The sequence below is a fragment of the Ostrea edulis genome, chromosome 8 (assembly GCF_947568905.1).
Source record: "Ostrea edulis chromosome 8, xbOstEdul1.1, whole genome shotgun sequence".
Classification (NCBI taxonomy): Eukaryota; Metazoa; Mollusca; class Bivalvia; order Ostreida; family Ostreidae; genus Ostrea; species Ostrea edulis.
Window position 1 is genome coordinate 37,269,865 of NC_079171.1, and position 22,114 is coordinate 37,291,978.

At 34.2% G+C, this 22,114-nt stretch overlaps 3 protein-coding genes across 3 annotated transcripts; all 3 read left to right on the top strand.

The window, feature by feature from the left end:
* Window positions 1-1,331: 1,331 nt before the first annotated feature.
* LOC125663182 (tripartite motif-containing protein 3-like) lies at window positions 1,332-1,877 on the top strand. Its single transcript, XM_048895484.2, has one exon. The coding sequence runs from the start codon at window positions 1,332-1,334 to the stop codon at window positions 1,875-1,877; it is 546 nt and encodes a 181-aa protein (XP_048751441.2).
* Window positions 1,878-7,699: 5,822 nt separating this feature from the next.
* Window positions 7,700-21,405, top strand: LOC125662719 (tripartite motif-containing protein 45-like). Its single transcript, XM_056146003.1, has 2 exons — window positions 7,700-7,756; window positions 19,680-21,405. The coding sequence occupies exon 2, from the start codon at window positions 19,693-19,695 to the stop codon at window positions 20,626-20,628; it is 936 nt and encodes a 311-aa protein (XP_056001978.1). The 5' UTR covers window positions 7,700-7,756; window positions 19,680-19,692; the 3' UTR covers window positions 20,629-21,405.
* Window positions 13,488-14,207, top strand: LOC130049689 (uncharacterized). Its single transcript, XM_056147596.1, has one exon. It carries the CDS (start codon window positions 13,488-13,490, stop codon window positions 14,205-14,207), a length of 720 nt encoding a protein of 239 aa, XP_056003571.1.
* Window positions 21,406-22,114: the final 709 nt, after the last annotated feature.

Sequence of the window (22,114 nt, forward strand, 5' to 3'; positions counted from 1 at the left end):
TGTAAGGAAATGTTAAGATTTCTGCCGGGACTTTGAAAATCGCCGATATTCAGGGAGAACCGGTTTTCTGAGGGGCCGGTTTGGAGAAGTTTCACTGTATTTGGTATATCAATGCCTCATACATATCCCTCCATATATATTAATAATTCTACCATGTCTTTTGTTCGGACCTGTCAAAATCTTTAAAAAAAATCTTTAATTAAGATTCTCCGTTTTCATTGACAGCAAATTGCTTGTGTGATCCCGACATCAGACATCAGAAATGCATCCCCGGCGCAGTGCTCAGGAAGTCCTATTGTTTGACCTCTGTGAAACTGTCCCCCTACAGAGGCATTGTGAACTATGTAAAATAAATAACTGTGTTAACTGCATGGAAAAACACATCTCGGTTTTGTCTAAACGACACAATGTGGTGAACTATTTACACAGAAAGTCTACTCCTAACTACCCGAAATGTCCGAAACACAACGAACTGCCTGCGTCTCCTATGTTCAACAAAAGGTCACAAGATATCAGCTACTCTGGAAAAACTCAGTTTTAAAACACGAAATTTACAAAACGATTTGGAAGAATTGGAGACCAGAATTTATCCCCGATATGAAGAAATGGTGTCCAATGTCCAAACTGAGAAAGCTGAATTAGAAACACATTACGGGGAACTGAGAACAGCTGCCGACCAACAAGGATAAGTCTGGCACCGAGAAATCACCGCCATTGTCAATCAGCGGAAATCTGATATTGAGGAGACGAAAAATAAACATTTATCTACCCTGAATAGAAATACAGAAGAAATCACACAGAGAATTACTGAACTCAAACAGATCATTTCCGACTTGAAATTACAAAATACTAGAATCCAATGACGTTTCCTTAACCTCTAGTTACATATCTAGGAATTCCGAGTTTAGAACATTACCGCCTAAAGTCCGATTTACATCACCGAGTTTCTCTCCTCAGAATCAGCTTGATGAAATGTTTGGTTCTCTGTCTCCATTATCCAATCGCACAAAGGAACAAGGTTACCAAATGAATTCACCAGAAGCTATGTCGTCTCCTTCAGTCAAACCACTACTTGATATCCGCGACTCACCGCCACCATAGACACTGATTATTCACCACTGAGCTGCCTCAATGATGAACAAGTCTGGACATGTGGTGGGAATAACGAAATCATGAAGCTCTTAAACCTCCAGGGTAAACTACTAACATCGATACAAACCGAGTCGGATAATGCACCACAAGACATAGCAGTCACACGTGATGGAGATCTTGTTTATACTGACACTACTAAAAGAACTGTAAACCTAGTGAAGAATTAACAAATACAGAACATGATCACACTACAGGAGTGGACACCTTGCTTTGTCTGCAGTACCGCCTCTGATGATCTGGTTATCATGGACAGCGCCGATGAAACACAATCCAAAGTTGTGCGTTACTCTGGCTCCACAGAGACACAAACCATTCAGTTTGATGATCAGGGTCGTCCTCTTTATTCATCTGATTATAACTATAAATACATCTTTGAGAACAGGAACCTGGATATTTGTGTGGCTGACAATGCAGCTAGAGCAGTAGTTGTGGTCAACCAGTCAGGAAATTTCCGATTTAGATACACTGGTCATCCCTCTAATACCAAGGAATCATTTTATCCAATTGGCATCACTACAGACAGCCAAAGTCATATCATGACAGCAGACTTTAACAATGGCTGTATCCACATCCTAGATCAGGATGGACAGTTCCTCCGTTACATTCAGAACAGTGATTTATACGGTCCATTCGGTTTATGTGTGGACATCAGAGACAACCTTTTTGTGGCTGAGTTATATACTGAAAAAGTGAAGAAAATCCAATATCTATCAACACATTGTTAGTTACACTGTGTTACACCTACCCACACAGTGTTGATTACATATGATAAATATGTGGAAAGTGCTATTTACAACAGTGTGTTGATTACAACCACTTATTAATTACAGCTGTGTGTTAATTACAGTCCGGTGTTTGTGATTTGTAATGAACATGTTCTTGTGTTTGTGTGTTTAACTGATTGAACATAAGTTTCTCACTGCTGTTTTATAATTTTAGTGGAACTAATTTTTAACTTATTATCAATTTGACCATGTCACTAGTTATTCATATATTCCATATACAATCTCTCCTACACATGTGAATCACTGAACACAATTCAATAAATATAGATCAGATATTGGGATGTGAATTTCACTTTGTCAATATTTTGTGTGTAGTCTTGAATTATAGTACATCCACTACTGAATACTAACATACAGTATATGGGTATACTTGTTTTGATGTGATAAACTACTAATTGATCATTAATCTGTTAATCATATATTTCAATGTTTAATTCTTAATGTATATATAGATACATATTTCTGATTTTGAATAGTTTATCTTTATCAGCTCACATGAACCAAATCGATTTTTTGTCGTTGATTAATTATATCATTAAGCAAGCTTCCCCAGCTAGATAGGACAGATAACAGTTTAACCACTTTGATCGAGGCTTCCTTCCTAATAACAAACAAGAATTATTCAAACAAACAAAAATTGATTTTCAAAAGAAACAAAGAAAGGTAATTGATAAAGAAAATCAGCACAACCACTCACACACCAATCACGTGCCTAGTAAGACTAATATTCATAATAATAGGAGAACAGTACCTATTACATATGCATAAATCTTCTTCACAGCCTCACATCTGTAAGAAAAAGTAAATGAATAGTCATGCAGAGCAGGAAGGCCTCTACCGAAGTTTCATGATCACCGCTGTGAAGATTCTCTCCAGTATTTATGTATAAAGTATTTAAATAACATATCCTTCACTGCTATGTTGCGTCTCCATATCAGTGAAACATTCTCGAGTGGGACGTTCAACAAGATACAACCAATCAATCAATACTGCTATGCTGTGGGAATTTCGTCGGTTAAATATTTTGCATGAAATAATTTCAGTTCAGTTAAAAATTATTTGAAAAAAAAAGAATTGTTTAAACAGGTCTGAATGTTGTATTAGACTCGAGGCTTTTATAAGTGTGATCTTCATTCCCGCCAAATATCAGTATTCAAAACAGATTAATAGTGGGTGGGGACAAGACTAGGCTTCCATGATGTATCAAAAATCGAGAGCATGCTTTATTTCCAGTATCCGTGTTTACTACAAATGAAGACCAAATATGTACGTATTGGATACAATGAATATATACAAAAATCAACGGGGTTCGAAATGACTGCTACCTAACATGGCTACGCCAACAAACGAATTAATTTGAAGCTTTAATAAATGTTTACACAGAAATATATGCTAGTAATCTTTTGATATTTTAAGATGACGATGCAAGAATGCAGCGATTTGAGGCTTCAAATCTGCGCAGATTTTTCTGCGTCGTAAATCGAAAGTTTCTATATGGGCTATAGATCTATAGCTCTCTGGTCTGTAAATATAATTCTAAATTGTCCGTACGTGTAGCAGGCGTTGTGTCCTTCCCGATTGTGCTTGTGAATGAATGAAGCTGAATAAAAGCTTTATGGATTTTTATGATAAAAGAAAATACAAAACTCCTGCATAATTACTTGCATTCGATTTATAATGATGCAGTGACCTTTTGTAAGGTTTAAACCTGAATCAAGGTATCTGTGTGAGTTAAAATTTTACACCTAGGTATATGCATGCAAAAATGACATGAATTAATATCTAATAACCTTGTATTGTTATTTTAATAATTGTTTGATATATGTAAAAAGTTCAGATGGTTTGAAACTTAACAGGCTTACCGTAATATATAAATACCGACAAATGAATAATACATATATTTCATGCTATCGTGCTTCCGTACAATACGCAGGTTTTTGGGAGTTGATTTTATCAACTTCTCTAAAACTATGCAATGACTCGGCTCAAAGTGGTGTGAACCTGAGTACTTCTCTACAAACATATGTAATGTTCAGCGCTTGCAGCAAATAGTTCGTAAACCGTTTACGTATTACACGTTTAAATGCACAATTTCTGTAAAAGTTACTTTTCTACCGTCGATCAATTGAGTATGTTAATTGAAAACAATATAAATATCACTAGAAATGAAATATAATGTCAACAGCGATATTTCCCAAAATTCAAAAATTCCTACATGCAGACTATCGGTGATCATAATTTACAACAGGTTAAACACACGTGCCTCGCGAACTGAAAGTGGGCCGACACTAAAGTCGGTGTCTTTGAAAATGCGGTTTCTGCGTATTCTATAGCAATTGAGTGGACCTTTCAAATTCAAAGATACATATCCATGTTTACACACGTTTCCACAATCGGAAAATCAAACGACAGTAACTGATCAAATTAAGCGAACCAAAATAGCGTGAATCGACACATTCAATGCTAAAGTTTGAAGAATTGAATGTCTATGGAAAAAAAACCCAAATATTTTGTTGTTTTCAAGAAAAATTGTCATAAGTATGAAAATCAAACAACACGCCATATAATTTCGGGTTGTTTTTTTTTTTAATACACATTTTCCCATATGCATGGACGGCGACCAAGTTCTTAAAGAAAAAGCGTCAGATGATTGACAGATAGAGCACGTATGTTACGGCACGTTTTGTCGCCTCGACACGTTCAGTCGGCGACGACCAGTTGTGCCGCACGTATCGTTGCCGGGCAACCGAATGTGCCGTGAGGGTCGTCAATTTTAGGCCATACCCGAGCACGAATGATCGCCACCCAAGCTCACAGTCCGAAACCCCAACTTTGCTTTTATCTTCCCTCTCCTCCAACACATATTCTCCTTCCTTCTCTTTCTCCCATCTAATCCTCCTACCTCTTCTCCACATTCTTCTTTTTGTTCTGGTTTGATCAAATCGAACAAGTCTTTTGAAATGGTGGCTAAAATCTAAGGGAGATGTTGCGCTTTCTGGTAGCCTTCTATGAGTAATCAGATGTCATTGGACGTCCCCTATAAATTTCACAGCATATTCTATTCCGATTCGAAACATCCCTTCAAGCCTTTGGTACGTTTTGCGTGTGTAGAGAAGAGGCTAATCTTGCATTTCACAAAGGTGGCGTAAAAGTGTAAGACCAGAAGCGGAGAGAGCATATGGAGAAATTCTTACCATTTGGCTAAATTGCATGCCGCCATCTTGGAATTCGAACTATCAGTCATCATGTAAAGAAATTAATAGAAAAATATGTAAAATCATGATTGTAAACTAACCTCTGCATAAACACACGGTTCCAGCATTATACCCCATTCTTCATGTTCGTATCTTTTCAATGAAACAACTTTCAATGTAACTGATACAACAGTCGGAGTTCCATTTATAGTTGAAGTTTTTAATCGAAGAGCCCCATTTAATCCATTATAAGCATTTCAAGAATCTTTGAAAATCACAAAAAGTCCACTTTTTCACTTCAAAAAGCAACGGATACAAAATAACGATCACTAATTCCAGCATCGGAAGCGACAAATTGACATGTGTTTTTCCGGAATCTGTTCATAGATTTATTGAATTATTTTTCAAAAAAGTTCGTTTTTGAATCAAAACCACCGTTTTCGGCATTTTTAGTATTTCGGCAAAGAGACATCTACGGGTAAAATCAAGTTTAGAAAATGCAGTCATTCCCATGTATTCATTTGATGAATAGAAATGTCATGATGTTTTCTGTCCTTGGCACTTGTACTGATGTCATGAGGCCCTCTTAAGGGATACCTACAAAATGTTTAAATGATTTCGGAAACCAACATTCATGTAAATATGATGCTTCACTGAAACTTGATCCAATTTCAAAATAAAGGAAACATTTATTAGTGAATATGTATTCGTAACTGCAGTTAAAATAAATATTAATACTTGAGATGGAATATTGCTTGGTAAAGGTGGGATCGCCCGATGATCTGTATGTTGTTTACTGGGGAGGGGGGGGTATGTTATATACATTAACTTACCGAACAGGATCCTTTTTGTGTAATATTATGTGGACAAATATGTACGTGCCGGGGAGTATATTTTGTTTTTAATTCAGCTCGTGTTTCAAATATTGTGTTGTCAAAACTTTCCAATTTTTAAAAATTAATTTTTACACCATGATGTACGCGGTAAAATAACTGATAAAGTTACACGCTTAATGAATATTCATAACCTTAAGATCACCTGATATCAAGCTCATGAATAAAGTGGTTAGAATTTCTCCATATGCTGCACAAAAACGACATGGATATACCCACAAACTGTAATATTCCTCAATAGACGCCTACTCTTCAACATGTCAGAGATACCCCCGCGCTGCCCTTACAATCACCCCATGTCATCTCTTTCTTTCTCTCTCTTTCTCCTCAACAAATTCAATCACACACACACACACACACACACACACACACACAGAGAGAGAGAGAGAGAGAGAGAGAGAGAGAGATAGAGAGAGAGATAGAGAGAGAGAGAAGTGTGTTGTGGTAGATACCTTATAAGATAATGGCTCCATTTTGAAAGAGCCGCATTCATATATAAAAAGTGCTTAATTCAGACCTATGAATTTGCAAATTGCTTACTCCACCTTTTCAATTTGATGTGTACTTTGTAAAATATCCGATTTTGCAGGCTTTTTGGTACATCTTACTTTCAGGTTTATCGCTAGTGCAGTAGTTGGCCTAAAATATATTTTAAAATTTTGTTCAGCATAGTACTTAAGGTTCTTTTTTTTTTTTTTTTTTTTTTTGTTACATGAAGTCAATATACTAAGTAGTAAATATCTGTTCATGAATATTATGTTCATTAGAATTAGAATTATGTTCACCATGTTGTTTATGCCGAATCTAAAGATTTCATTTTCTTATTAAACCACGGCATATGGTAGTACTTGCTTTGTATTTCACTTTGTGTGCTACATGTATGTGTATTTGTACCCTCATACTTATCAGGATGTATTGCACGTCATATTTATATTCATTCCGCTTTAAAGATATCTTATATAGTTTATAAAATATTTTCTATTTTATTTTATTAAGATGTCTCAAATTTACAGTTTATAAGATGAAAAATGAAGATAACGAACAATGAGCAATCTCATAACTCCTATAACCAATACAAAATAGATAGTTGGTCAAACACGGACCCCTGGATATACCAGAGATAGGATCAGCTGCCCAGGAGGAATAAACATCCCCCGTCGACCGGTCAAACCCGCCGTGAACCCTATATCTTGATCAGGTAAACAAAATTATCCAAAGTCAAAATCAGTGTGCCAAGAACGGCCAAATAATCGGCATGAACCACGTCAGACAGCATAGATTGGAAAAGTGAAATACAATCCATACAGCTGTTAACTTGCCAGTGTCTATATGTATGTAGGCATAAACAATTACATTTTGATTGTTAAAGATACACAATAAGTTTATGAATTTGAGTGTAGTTCTATTTTTTCAATTTTAGAATAATTCTCAATCCCAGAAGTATCTGGTGCACAACTCCCATAAATACTTTTTGTACTTTGATTAAAATGTGCAGGTCAGCCGCTGACAGTAAAAGCCAGTCGTGCTCGCAAAAGTCCATTACATGTATTCAAAGGAAGCTATTCCGGTTAAATTCGACATTTAATTAAATGTTCCGAGTCACTAAAATAATTTTCATTATTTTCTTTGTTATTTACTTTCGTTTCGTTGTTATTCGTGTTACCAAAATAAAGCACACCCATAACAGAAGTTTTTAAAACGTCCTTTGGATCACACCTGTTAACATAATCAGGTATAGTTTCTATTCAATTAGTACTGTATTGTGTTTCACAAATAACTTTTATAGAACAGCAAATATATGTAGATGAATGAATGATGTGAGTTATATGAATTTAGAAAGGAATGAAAACAACAACACTTTGAAGACAAATGAAGGTCACGCAGTATTTTCCGCCATATTGAGATCCCTGAACGGTCACAATACAAATATGAATCACGTGTCGAGTTTTATTATTTCCACTATGCATTGATTTCGTTTGCATTTCTGTTTCTTTTTTTTATGATGACAGCATTTCATTGCGTAGGATGAATAGAGAGGATGGGAGACGTTTAAGATTTTTTTATAACTTGCAGAGGAAATCGATAGAGGTTCATTAAACAATCACCAGAATATGAGGTCCATCTCGGTGTCACGCGTGTAAATATTTGAATTTGAATCTGAAAGTGCAAATAAGCTTTTTAGCTCACCTGAGTCGAAGGCTCAAGTGAGCTTTTCTGATCAAAATTTGTCAGTTGTCTGTCGTCGTCGTCATCGTCGTTGTAAACTTTTCTCATTTTCATCTTCAACCAAACTTGGCACAAAGCATCCTTGGGTAAAGGGCTTTCAAGTTTGTTCAAATCAAGGATCATGCCACCTTCAAAGGGGAGATGATTACAAACATGTGAAAATAGGATGGGATCATTTTAAAATGTTCTCAAGAACCACTGGGCCAGAGAAGCTGAAATCTACAAGAACGTTTCCTGATAATAGTGCAGATTTAAGTTTGTTCAAATCATGGCCCCGGGGGTAAGTTGAGGCCAAAAGAGGGTATCGAAGTTTTACATGGGAATAAATAGGGGAAATCTTTTAAAAAATCTTCTGAAGAATCACTGGGCCAGAAAAGTTAACATGTACATGGAAGCGTCCTGACATAGTGTATTCAAGTTTGTTCAAATAATGGCCCCTGTGGGAAGTATGGGGCCACAATAGGGGATAAAGTTTTACATAAAAATATACTCGTAAGTATCCATGGCTTTACTGCTATTAAGGAGATTTTTCCTATGTATTCCTATATAAAAATGTGATCATCTACTTTGTCCCCACCCTAACTCAGGGGACGACCATTCGAACAAACTTGATTCTGCGTTACCTGGGATTGCTTGTATATCAGTATTCATTTATTGTTTTTGAGAATGTTTCTAAAAAGATTGATCCTATATCACTATGGAAGACTTTAAGTCCCTACTGGGACACCATCCTACCCCGGGGGCCCATGTATTGTACAAACTTGAATGTACATTATGTCAGGGAAATGTCATATAAATATCGTTTCTTTTCTGGCCCACTGGTTCTTAAAAGATTTCAATTGATCCTCACCCTACTTTTCCTTGATTATCTTCCCTTTAGAGGAATCATGACTTTTCATTTGAACAAACTTGAATTCCCTTTACCCAAGAATAATATGTGCAAAGTTAACTGAAATTGGCTTAATGGTTCTTGAGAAGATTTGTAAAAGATTCCACCATTTTGTTTCTCTAATTCTTACCTATCTCCACTTCAGAAAGGATTTGGCACATCTTTTCTTCTTTACCTGAGCAAATTTTGTTACAAGTTTGGTTACAATTAGACATGTGGTTCTAGTGAAGAAGTCGAAAATGTCAGTTTTCGCATGCTTTACGGACGTAAGGATGGACAGATTGTCACAGGACAAAATGTGATCGGAATAGCTTACCTGATCTTTCAGCTCATGTGAACTGATAAGATTTTTCGAAAAATATAATTAACCTTTTGAATATATTTATGATAATTTCTGTTAAAGGAGTCCTTATAAAACATAAAATTCATTTTGTATTTATAAATTCTAAGAGGAATTAGTTTCCTTGACATCGATTTTGAAGATTTCACTAACACAAGGACAAATTAGATATGACTTTTCATTTACTAAGATAACTTTAATTATTTACAACAATAACAAAATGAAGACAGATATTAAACGTGGAGAAAATATATCAGATTTGAAGTATACTTCTAGTGGGAGAAGATCAGCACAACAAAGTTCATAATCCATAATAATAATAATAGCCTTTATTTATCCAGAATAACACAAATTAGCATATAGCTAGTTTTCATTGTGATATATATATATATATATATATATATATATATATATATATATATATATATATTCTTCCACTAGCGTTGGTTCGATGATCAAGTTACCACTCGAAGCGACACAAATTATAGATTTACAGATGACAATCCAAGAACGCAGCGGTAAAAGGTTGTAATTGGAAACTTTCTATAATGCGTGGATCTATACCTCTTAGGTCCGTCCCAATGTACAGATGTGTCGCTAATACATTTAATTCCGAATTGTCGGTACGTTTAACATACCTTGTGTTGTACCAGTGTGTACTCGTATTTAATTGAATAAAGCTGTTTCTTTATTTTACAATAAAAGAAAACACAAACCTCCTGCATGATAAACTTACATTCTATTCACCATGATCGAATGACTTTTTGTAAAGTTTAAACATCAATCAAGGTATCTGTGCCAGTTTAGATGTTACACCCAGGTATGCACACAAAATGAAATGAATTAATATCTAACATCCTTGTATTCTTATTTTGCATGTAAGAATTGTTAGATAAATGAAAAAAGTTCATATGGTTTGAAACGTAACAGGCCTACCGTAAGGTAAATACCAACACATCAACAATACATACAATGTATATTTCATGCTATCATGCTTCCATGCAATATGCAGGTTTTTAAAATATCCAAGGCAGTCGTTGACAGTAAAACTCAGCCGTTCTCACAAAAATTCATTAGATATGACAATTTATTAAAGGAAGTGAACATGAAAATGTGACAAAGGGTTTAAATTTGTCATTTTGATGTATGTAAAACTTATACGGTACCAATTTTGATGCACTAGATGCGCATTTCGACAAATAATGTCTCTTCAGTGATGCTCAACCGAAATCTTTGAAATCCGAAATAACTATGAAGTTTTAAAGCTAAATATAGCCAAAAACAGCGTGCCAAAAAAAAAAAAAACCAAAAAAAGTGAAGCCAAATTTGTCCAAGGATAAGAGCTATGCATGAGGGAGATAATCCTTAATTTTGAAATATAATGAATTCTGAAAATCATTAAGATGTAGGTTTCTTTAGTAGGGAAATATTTCATAAAGATTAACTAATCTTTTCAATCCTTGGGAGCTGTCATCTTGAAAAACGTATTACCTCCCTGCTGGGTTATCTCTTAGCATCCACTAGAGGGCAGCACTGATGCTGAGGTCAGTAGGACACATTGTGTATTTTTGGCACATTGCAAGCATCAACGTTAAAATGTTATCAGCAGAAAGTGAATTAACTATTTAACTATGGGATATCAGTTTGAACCTGATGTTACAGAGGAAGAAATTGCCTCTCAGAATAATTCTTCTTTACCAGCAATTGATTTTAATGAGAGAGGAATTATGTGTACATTCAAGGGGTGTCTTTGTTGTCATGAGTTTGAACATTTTGTGTAAGATTATATGGATATACACATAAAGTGTGGTTCTGTACACCCATATTTTGACATGGTGTGTCTAAGTCCTGTTATAATTGATACAGCTTACATTTATCCATGGATTTATGTATCCAGAGAGGAAGGGTCTCAGGGGACTTGGAATTAACAACTTGTTAAACAAGTAAGAAAAACACGAAAATGAAAAATACCTTCTGTATTCACGTGTATTAAAATCTAATCATAACATGGCATTTAATTGTGTGTAAATATTTCCAATTACACACACACGTGATAGAATACAATAACAATTCCGTTGCAGGCATGCTATCAAGATTTTTGGCCCACACACAGTTTATCAACTGGGTCAGACGGGGTCAGCCTCTTGGGGGGGATCAGAGTAGTTTTACCCTTATTTGTTGTGACGTAAATTAAGGGAGCATTTCCTAAAGAGCACTGCAATTATAAAGGATTTCTTGAAACCTCAGACTTTGATACAGATTCTGAATAAGTATAATTTTTATTAGTGTAAATAAATAATATAACTGTAAATTGCATCTACGAAATTTATCTGTGGTCCAATGTACATCAAATATTATAAAATATATAAATTATATGCCTTTATTGCAGTACTTTTATGACACAGTCACCTTAATTATCTCCAAATATTTTAAAATCTAATAAAATCAATTGATTTGGAATCTTGAAATATAACAGTACTAGTGCTTCTCAGTAAGTTCAGAAGTTGGAGGAGCTGGAGATATTTTTGGGAGTGTTTTCTTATTTTTCTTAATGCATTGTAATTAGATTTGATTTCAATTCCTTTTGCTCCAAAACCTTATCCATCAATTCTAATATGAATCCATAAATTTCTGCTGTATAATAGTGACCCATGCGCAGTCAACAACAGCAACGTGTCTCATCCACGTCAGAGCACAAGTGCATACTGGGAAATAATGGATGATCTCCCTAAACCTTTAACTTGGAGTGTTTAATTGATCAAATCTCGTAATAGAAACAAGCAAATTATATTCAGGCTACACTATTTAGTTTCAGGAGGTCTTTTAAGTTTATTATGCAACAAATATTTTTTTCATGTTCACTTCCTTTAAACGAATTTACATTAGTTTTGGAAAAGGTGAAGATAACGCATTGTGAACAATCTCTTTTGAATGTTCTAAATTCCTAAAATTATGTTCATTTTTAGGTCACCTAAGTAAACTCAGGTGACCTATTGCAATTACTGGTTGTCCGTCGTGTTACGTGCGTCGTGCATTAACAATTGAACATTTTCACTTCTTCTTTACCTACTTCTCCAATTCTTGTCAAATATGGTGTGAAGTATCTTTGGGACATGGGGAAATAAATTCTAAATTTAAGGAATCCTGCACTTTTGGGACCCTAGGGGTGGGACAAAAACTGCCAACAATGGACCAATTTAAAAAAAAAAATCTTCTCAAGAACCGCACACGTGTAAGAAAAACTAAATGCATAGTGATGTATGAAAGGACGGCCTTTACCAATGTTGTAAATTTCATGATCCCCGAGATAGGGGTTCTGACTCCAGGGTGGGACCAAACTTGGTATAGAGTGTTTATGTGTAAAACACTTACATATTGTAAATAACATCTTGTTTAGTGCTATTGAAACTACTAGTAAATTGAAACTACACTGTGCATGAATATTTAGGAAGAACAGGTAATCCTTTACTAGAATTGTAAGTTTCATTATTCCAGGGGTAGGGGTTTTGGTATCAGAGTGGGACCAAATTGGTCAGTTATTAAATGTGTGAACAATAGAAAGTTTAACTTCTTGGTAACTATCATTCCAATTATTTCAAATTTGATATGAAGCCTCTTTAGAACAAGGTTAACATAAAGTGTAGGTTTCAGGATTTCTTCACCCCCGGAGCCTTTGGGGCGGGACAATTGCCGAAAATTGACCAATGTTCAAAATTCTTTTACTCTGGAACCGCACCTATGTAAGAAAAACTAAATGCATAGTCGAGTAGAACAAAAAGACCTCTACGAAAATAGTAAATTTCATGATTCATGGAAAAAAAATTACGTGATCAGAGCCAGGTAGTCATATTTTTCTGAGCTCCAACATTTTGACCAAATAATGTGAGTTTTCTGTGTGTGGGATTACATATATTTGAGCCAGACCGTTCAGAAGTTAATTTGGATACCTGGAAAGTGATTTTACTTGTGAAATTGAAAATATAGTGATTTTGTTCGAAATTTCTTAAAATGAGCCTGAGTAGAAGTCGTGAGAAGTCGTTAGTCACAAACAGTGATAGCAGTCACGGCCCAGTGAATGTCGCAGAACCCGGTATATCCATCGCACCTACGCTAACGCAGGAGATAATAAGCACGATGCAAGCAATACCTAATATACAAACAACATTGGGGGAATTATCGGAATCTCTCAGAGTGATCAAAGAACTAACTCAAGATATAAAGAACATTAAGAATGACCTGTGGGAGGAAGATGGTTTCGACTTCTGCATCTCTCATATTGCTGAACAACAAGAAGTGGACTCAGGAAACATTCAGGTGCTGAAGCAAGAGAACAAAATGTTGAAAGAAGATATAGATATGTTAAAATCTGTAGTTATTAACTTAGACAGAACCGTCAGAAAACAGCAAAGCGAGATCACAGATTTAAAGTCAAGATCAATGAAGCAGAACTTACTCATTCACAATTTACCCGAAGAAGAGAATGAAAATCTTTTCAAGAAAATCCCACAATTGATTAAAGAATACCTGGGAGTCGAAACGACTTTTGCAAACATACACCGAAACGGGCCTAAAAATCCGGGTAGACCAAGAACTATTACGGGTCGACTAGAGAAATTTACTGATAAGGAGAAAGTCCTCCAAGCACAGAAAGACAAAAGAACTAGCAAAGGGTCTGGCTCTACAGAACAATCAAATACACCTTTCTACATTACCCACAAAGACCAGTAGAGGTAGCTGAAAATCGGGAAAAAAACTCCAAGAAATAAGTAACCGGTATTGGAAAGAGAATGTGAAAACACGTTTTGCAGAAGACAAGTTAGTTTTTCCTAACGGAAACACATACAAAGAAAAAGTGTTAAAACCAAAGCTTGAAAACATTTTGCTAATGGATCAAGCAGAAAAAGAGGCACTTCAACAGATCCAGATGTCGACACTAGAAACCTCCACAGAAGGGAACGATTTTAAAATCGCGGCATCTACCACAGTGACCTTTAACCAGGTCAGAAACTTCTAGAAAAAAGTTGTTATGGACTCAAATTACTCAAACGCGGATCACAGTTTATTGGTATATCGATTCACAGACAAAAACGGTTTGATCCACGAGGTGTATAACGACGATGGTGAGCACGGGGCTGGGAGAAGACTTCTTAAAGATCTCCAATCTCTCCATGTTACAGACATGACATGTATCATCTCTAGATTCTTCGGAAAATATCTTGGCTATCGTAGATTCCAAATTATGGAAAACCTCGCGGCAGACATTGTTCTCGCGCACCGAGGTGAATCGTTGGGGTAAACATCGACAGTGTATTGATAAAATTCACATATACATTGTTTATATATATGTGACAAAGATATCGACAACTTAGAAATAGTCACTTATCGATTCCATACACCTCCCAGCGGTGAAAGAAATTACATTGTTTATTTATATTGTTTATTTTTGCACATATACCAGTTTTAATTATTTTGATCAATGCCAACTGATATTAACCCCCCCCCCCCCTTTCAACTTTTTGTTACCATCCCTGGCCTTCAGATTAGTTGATGAAATATTGATGAAATGTCAAATTTATGTTTATACATGTGTAACTCTATTTAGTAGTTCCACGCAAATACATTATGCATAGAATGTACAGAACATGTAATATTTTGTATTAATCCGGATATTTATTTTCCACGAAGTGTATTATTCCGGATATTTAATTTCCATGAATTATAACATACTGGTTCTTAAATTTAGCTTTCATTTAAAGCTTCCAGTATATAAACAACTTCACAAGGTTGGTCAAGTATGTTCAGTTTAGTCAGTTATACATTTGATTACGTACAGTATATTCATCTGTACATATGTGTTTTTTCCTTTTGATTTCTTTTGTTCGGGGTCCCCCCAAAGCTCCAAGCAAGTTCAATCTATCGAATGAATATGAATATCGATATTAAAACATACATGTGTCAATGCTGGTAGATTTCTACAAGTTTTTGTACAATTAGATAAAACAGAATTTATTTTATCAAATGTGTATGCACCAACTAAGGATAACCCATCAGAACAGAATGATTTTTTAAACAACATCTTAAAGCACTTAGAAGAAGAGAGTTCTCAGAATCTGATTCTAGGTGGCGACTTCAATATTACATTGAACCCAAATTTGGATAAGAAAGGAGGTGTATTGAAGGAAAATCTAAATATAGAGACAATCTTATATCTTCATTAAAGGATTTAAACCTTGTAGATATATGGCGAGAACAAAATCCAAATGGTATGCTATTTACGTTTAGTCGGAAAAATCCTATAATATTATCAAGATTAGATTTTTTCTTAATTCCTGCTTTTCTTGCACCACTTTGTAAAACCAGTATTAAACCATCCATAAAAACTGATCATAGTATAATTACTTTGAATATAAAGGGTAAAAGTTTCGAAGATAGAGGCCCCGGTTTTTGGAAATTTAATTCATCCCTATTAGAAGATGAAGAGTTCGTGTTGAATACAAAACAAAACATTTTACAGCTAAAAGAGAAATATTTTTTTTATGAATGATAAACAACTAAAATGGGACACCATAAAATGTGAACTCAGAGGGTTTATAGTAAAATTTTCAAAACTTAAAGCTCGCAAACTAAGAAAAGATGAAAAGAACATAGCTAAGGAACTTGATGATCAAAAACGAAAAATGTCGGAAGATCCTACGGAAGAAAATGTAAATAAATATAATGAAATTAAAGAAAAGTTGGAATTGATAAATGAAAATAAAACAAGAGGTATTATTCTTCGATCAAAAGCAAAGTGGTATGAAGAAGGAGAAAAGTGTACTAAATATTTTCTCTCCTTAGAAAAAAGAAACTATAAAAATAAATACATATCTACAATAACGTCAAATAAAGGGGTTTTGGATGGAAGAGAGAAAATATTAAAAGAAGAACAATCATTTTTTGAAAAGTTATAAACATCAGATTTAGATTATTGTGACTATAAGAATTATATTGATCAATTTACTTACAATATGAATATTCAAAAACTTGAAAAAGAGGATTTCTTGTCTTGTGAAGGACCTATTACAGTTCATGAATGTGAAACTATACTAAACACTTTTAAATGCAATAAATCGTCTGGCACTATGGTTTCCAAATGGAATTTTATAAGTATTTTTGGAAAGAAATTTCAGAATTAATAATTGACAGCTTGAATGAAAGTATCCAAAAACACAAACTGTCCATAGATCAAAGAAAAAGCATCATAACTCTTGTACCTAAAAAAGATAAAGATAGGACTGTACTTAAAAACTGGAGACCAATATCACTTCTTAACTTTGACTACAAAATTTTATCAAAAGTACTTACTAGAAGAATTAAAAAGTTTTTACCTCAAACTGTAGACATTGATCAAACTGGATATATAGAGAATAGATTTATTGGAGAAAACATTAGAACTATTTCTGATCTTATACACTATACAAGTCTAAAAAACATTCCTGGTTTAATTCTTTTAGTTGATTTTGAGAAGGCATTCGACACTGTAGAATGGAATTTCTTGGATAAAGTATTAGATACATTTGGGTTTGGAGAAAGTTTTAGACTCTGGGTTAAGATACTATACACAGATATCTCAAGCTGTGTTATAAACAACGGATTCTCAACCCCTTTTTTCAAAATAAGTAGAGGAGTCAGACAAGGTTGTACCCTTTCTCCATATCTTTTCATTCTTTGTGTTGAGTTACTTGCAATAAGAATAAGAGAAAACAAAAATGTTCATGGAATCAGAATTGGTGAAACAGAATTTAAGATAAGTCAACTAGCAGATGACACTACCTGCTTTTTAAGTGATGAGAAATCTGGAATTGAATTACTAAACATCATTCAAAACATTGTTCTGGACTCAAAATTAATTTAGATAAAACAGAAGCAGTTTGGATTGGGAGTTGTAAAAATTTCAGACCAGGAATCTGACCTGTTAAGTGGTCAAAAGGTCATTTTTTTACATTAGGAATATGGTTTAGTTCAAATGGTGAAGAAGAAATGTTAAGAAAGAATTTTAATACAAAACTAGAAGAATTGAAATTAACATTAAATTTATGGAAAATGAGGAATCTAACTCTTATTGGTAAAATCCTACTAACAAAAACACTGGCAATCCCTAAACTCATTTATCAAGCACAAGTTCTCCCTTTCTCATCAGAATTAATTAAAGAAGTAGAAAAAGAAATAAATGCCTTTATTTGGAATAATGAAAAGCCAAAAGTAAAAAGTACAGTAAGCAGTCAAAAAATTAGTAAAGGGGGTTTGAAAGTACCTAAATTTGATATACAGGTAAAATCATTAAGATTAGGCTGAGTAAAAAGAATTTTCACTAATATAAAATCAAAATTAAGAAGCATAATTCAATTTTACTTGCAAGATATTGAATTAAATGACTTTATTATCTCTAGAGGATGCATGAATCATTTAGACATTGATACTTTTTTGCCAAAGTTTTACAGTGATATTTTTAGTACATGGAGAGAATTCAGACATATTGTAAATGTTGAACCAGTCGTTTTTAAAGAAAGTTTATGGTTTAATGACAGTATTAAAATTGACAATAAAGAGGATTTTTGGAAGAAGTGGTATGAAAGGGGTATTTTATATATTGGAGATATTGTAGATAGAGATAAAGACTTCCTTAGCCATGAAAAATTAAGTGAAACACACAATTTAAACATATCTTTTTTTGAATACTATTGTTTAAGAAATGCAATACCCTACAGTTGGAGAAAGCATATTCGACAAAATGATAATTCTTTTATAAATAGAAACACGCTTATACTGAGTTTCAATGGTAATAGGAGTCCCATATCAAACATGACTTGTAAAGATTTTTACTGGATTGTGATGGAAAGTATAGCAGAATTACCAACATGTATACCAAAATGGGAAAATATTTTTGATTCAAAATTAATACAGCAAGAGTTAGAGAGTATTTACAAGTTACCTTTCACAATATCAATGGAAACATCATTACAATCTTTTCAATATAAATTAATTCACAGATTTTTAGCACACAACAAATTGCTGTATGCAATGAAAATTAAAACATCATCTTCTTGTATATTATGTGGAAATTTAGATACAATAGAGCACAGGTTTTACTTTTGTGAATATGTTGGTACTTATTGGAAGCATTTCCAAACTTGGTGGAATAGATTAAACATTACTTATATAAATGATATCTCTTATCAAGACATAATATTTGGATTTTATGAAGAAAAGTGTGAAAGTCTGAATTATTGTATACTGCTTTCTAAATATTATATACAGTTTGTGTTTAATTCAGATACAGGGCACAGTGGTCCTTCTTTATATATTTTTTTGCAATTTTTGAGAAGAAAACTGTTTGTTAAAAAATCGATTTATTGTGGCAGAAGAAATCTTGATTATTATAACCAAGTATGCATATGGAAAACGATAGAAGACAAAATAATTTCAATGTAAGATGTATCTTCCTTAAATGAATAAGTTATGCATATTTCATGTACTAGTCTCTCTTTATCTTCAAAGTAATTGTACAATATTGCTATTAATTTTCACACAGTGTTTAACATGTTTGTTGAAATATTGAAGTTGCATGTAACATCCTGTTTATATGATAATATATGTCCAAAAAGAGCCAATAAAAAAAAAGTATCTCATTTTGTGCCAGAATCAATGTTCACGAGTTTCATATTAACTCTTCTCATTTTCATCGATTTTTCTTCAAAAATAAGGCATTACACTTCATAAAAAAATTCATTCATTTGAAATTTTGGTATGAATAAAGTAGTTTGTAAATGTTAACATCGTTCCCGATGATTATAGCAATTGCATTTCTTTTAATTCTTTCATATGTGAAGATAAATGATAAATCCCGGTTTTCGGTGATTTTTTTTAATATCAAAATGTACGATTTTGCCCTCAAAATACACGTTTCCCCTTTGTTTTGTGCTCTCGATTTTTTTTATATACGCTAGAGGATCCCTTGACTCACCGTTTGAAAACAAAAAAACATTTCTGTTGCAAATAGTTTGAGGTTACGCTATATTTTTGGCTAGAATGACTAGACTATAACTAAGGTTTGTTACAACACGTGCATGTAAATGTGGTCTTGGGTATACTTACCGCAAAATGTAAGAGATTTTAAAAAGCGTTGGTGAACAGTGTCAAGCAATGCGTTCTTTTTTGCAGATCACCAACACAAATGGCATCAGCTCTAGCATTTGCCCAGCACTACATTGAATGTGAAGAGTGTGAGAAATATCCAGCACAGTTCCTGTGTAAAACATGCCCGGGTCATCTATGCCATTCATGCAAGTCGGAGCACGAGAGGAGAAAAATAACCCAAACTCACAAAATTATGTTCCTGTCCTCGGAGAAATGGGATATAATGGAACTTATGTATTGTTCAAAGCACAGAAACGAAAATCTGAAGGGTTACTGCTCTCCCTGCCAGACGCCAGTCTGTACCCAATGTATGATGGAAACTCATAACGGTCATAAAGTGAGAAATCTTACTACAGCCTACAACACAATCAAATATAAACTTCTAAAAGAAAAGGAGGAGATAGAAACAACACTTCTGCCGAAATATGAAGAACTATTAGCGAAGGAAAATGAAAAGCAGGCGGATATATCAAAGCGAGCTGTCGAAGTGCAAAAGCAAATGGAGGATCATACAGAGAATATTATCAAACGTTTAACCTCTATCAAAGAGGAAAAAGTACAGTTACTTCGACAGGAGAAGGAAAGGGCACTGACGTCAGTTGCAATCTCCAAAACTGAAATCGAAAAACGAATACAATCATTAAACGAAACCAAAACCCAAATATCAAACAACTTAGGGGAAAAGCCCGGGATTATATTTTTCAAAGCTACAAATGGCAACGCCTTAGATAAAATGCGTCGATATCCAAATTCAATTGAATACAAACTCGATAACTTTTATCCCGGTGACATTGAACGAATAACAGAGAATATCGAATTTGGAAACGCCCCTACGTTTAAAATGGAGGGTCCGACGACAATAGAAAGTCAAAAATTACAAATTGTTAAAATTAGACCTTTATATAAACCACCAAAGTATGGTTCCAGAGATAAGGTATATGGACGAAAGCCACGGGAAGAAAATTTTCCTTAATTCATTCGATGTGTTGACGAATATGATGTCATTGGGTCACTACGTCCATTGATCAAAAAGTAAATGTGAGCATAACAAAGTGTCAAAGACATGACCCTAATTGACTTGCATTACAATGCAATGTGCCCAACACAGAATAAACTACCCAAATATAAACCCATTTTAAAGTGTTTATTCTGCAATGCACAATGTCCATATGTTCCACTCTAGGCAGCGCTACTGAAAGACAGGCCCCTTAAAATAGTCTGAATATTTTCAATTATTATCATTGCAAAGCTATATAATAGATATGTAAGCAGATATCGATGTAAAGGGATGTTTGTTTTGTTGTGTTTTTAATTATCGGTCATGATATTGTGTGATTGTTGATTTACATAAATTTATCTATATATGAAGATATGCGAAAAAGTGAAACTCTTACTTTGTAATTGATATGCAAGCATTTTTGTATTTATAGCCTCACATGCAGTGATGCAGTATATTAAAATTATTACTCCGTGAACAAATTGTCAGCAAAGGTCCCATTTTACAACCTCTGTACCTGTACTTTCAGTACCAGGATGGACAGCTCTATACCTCTGGTGCTGTATTGTCTGTTTAAGATAGAACATTGGAATGCAAATGCAATTTGTTTACTTCTAAATGTCACAGGTAGATAGTATCAATTTGTCCTTGGAAAATAATATATATATATCCTCATGTATTTTGTGCTTTGAGGTAGAGAAGCAGAGAGAGGTAGATAGTTGTTGGTAAGCTCTCCACTTGTACAGATTAGAATAAAAGTTATAAAATTAAAATTGATTTGTCTTCCAAAGATCTTAATATAACCTGAAAATAGGGTTACATAGATCATTTTGGTGCAGTGACCAGGACTTGGCGAAATACTCTAACAAAGCAAAAAGGGATTGTTTTGGTGGAAACAAAAGACACGACCAAGGAAGGAACTCTTTTCATGACTTAAGTAACTATCCTGAAATTGACATGGCACATGATCTTCAAAACCTGAGCACAGGGTCCCTATTGGTAATTATAAAAAACCTAGAAAAGAAATGGAAGAATTAGAACAGAGATTAGAATCGATGGACAAAACTAGTGAAGAAGATCAGAAACCTCTAGAACAAGAAGCCGATAAACCCAGTTTACTCTAAGTTCTCCACATTTAAAAAGAGATTCCGAAACATATCACAAAGAGCAAACATTTCTTAGCCACCAAGAACCTGAGCACCGAGTCCCTAATGATGATGATGAAAAAGCCTTTTTTTTAGTCAGGTTAATACTATGGCCGCCGCATTATATGTGTCATTATCATCCGGTTTGAAGGAGATCGCAAGAAATTTGAACAATGGATAAAAGAAATAGAAAGCAAAATCACGGAATTCCCATCACAAGAAAAGGGCAGTCAGCGATTATATTAGGAGATATCTAGATGAAACAGAAGCCACTGAATAAGTACCGCGATTTAAGAGAAATGCTAATAAACAGATTT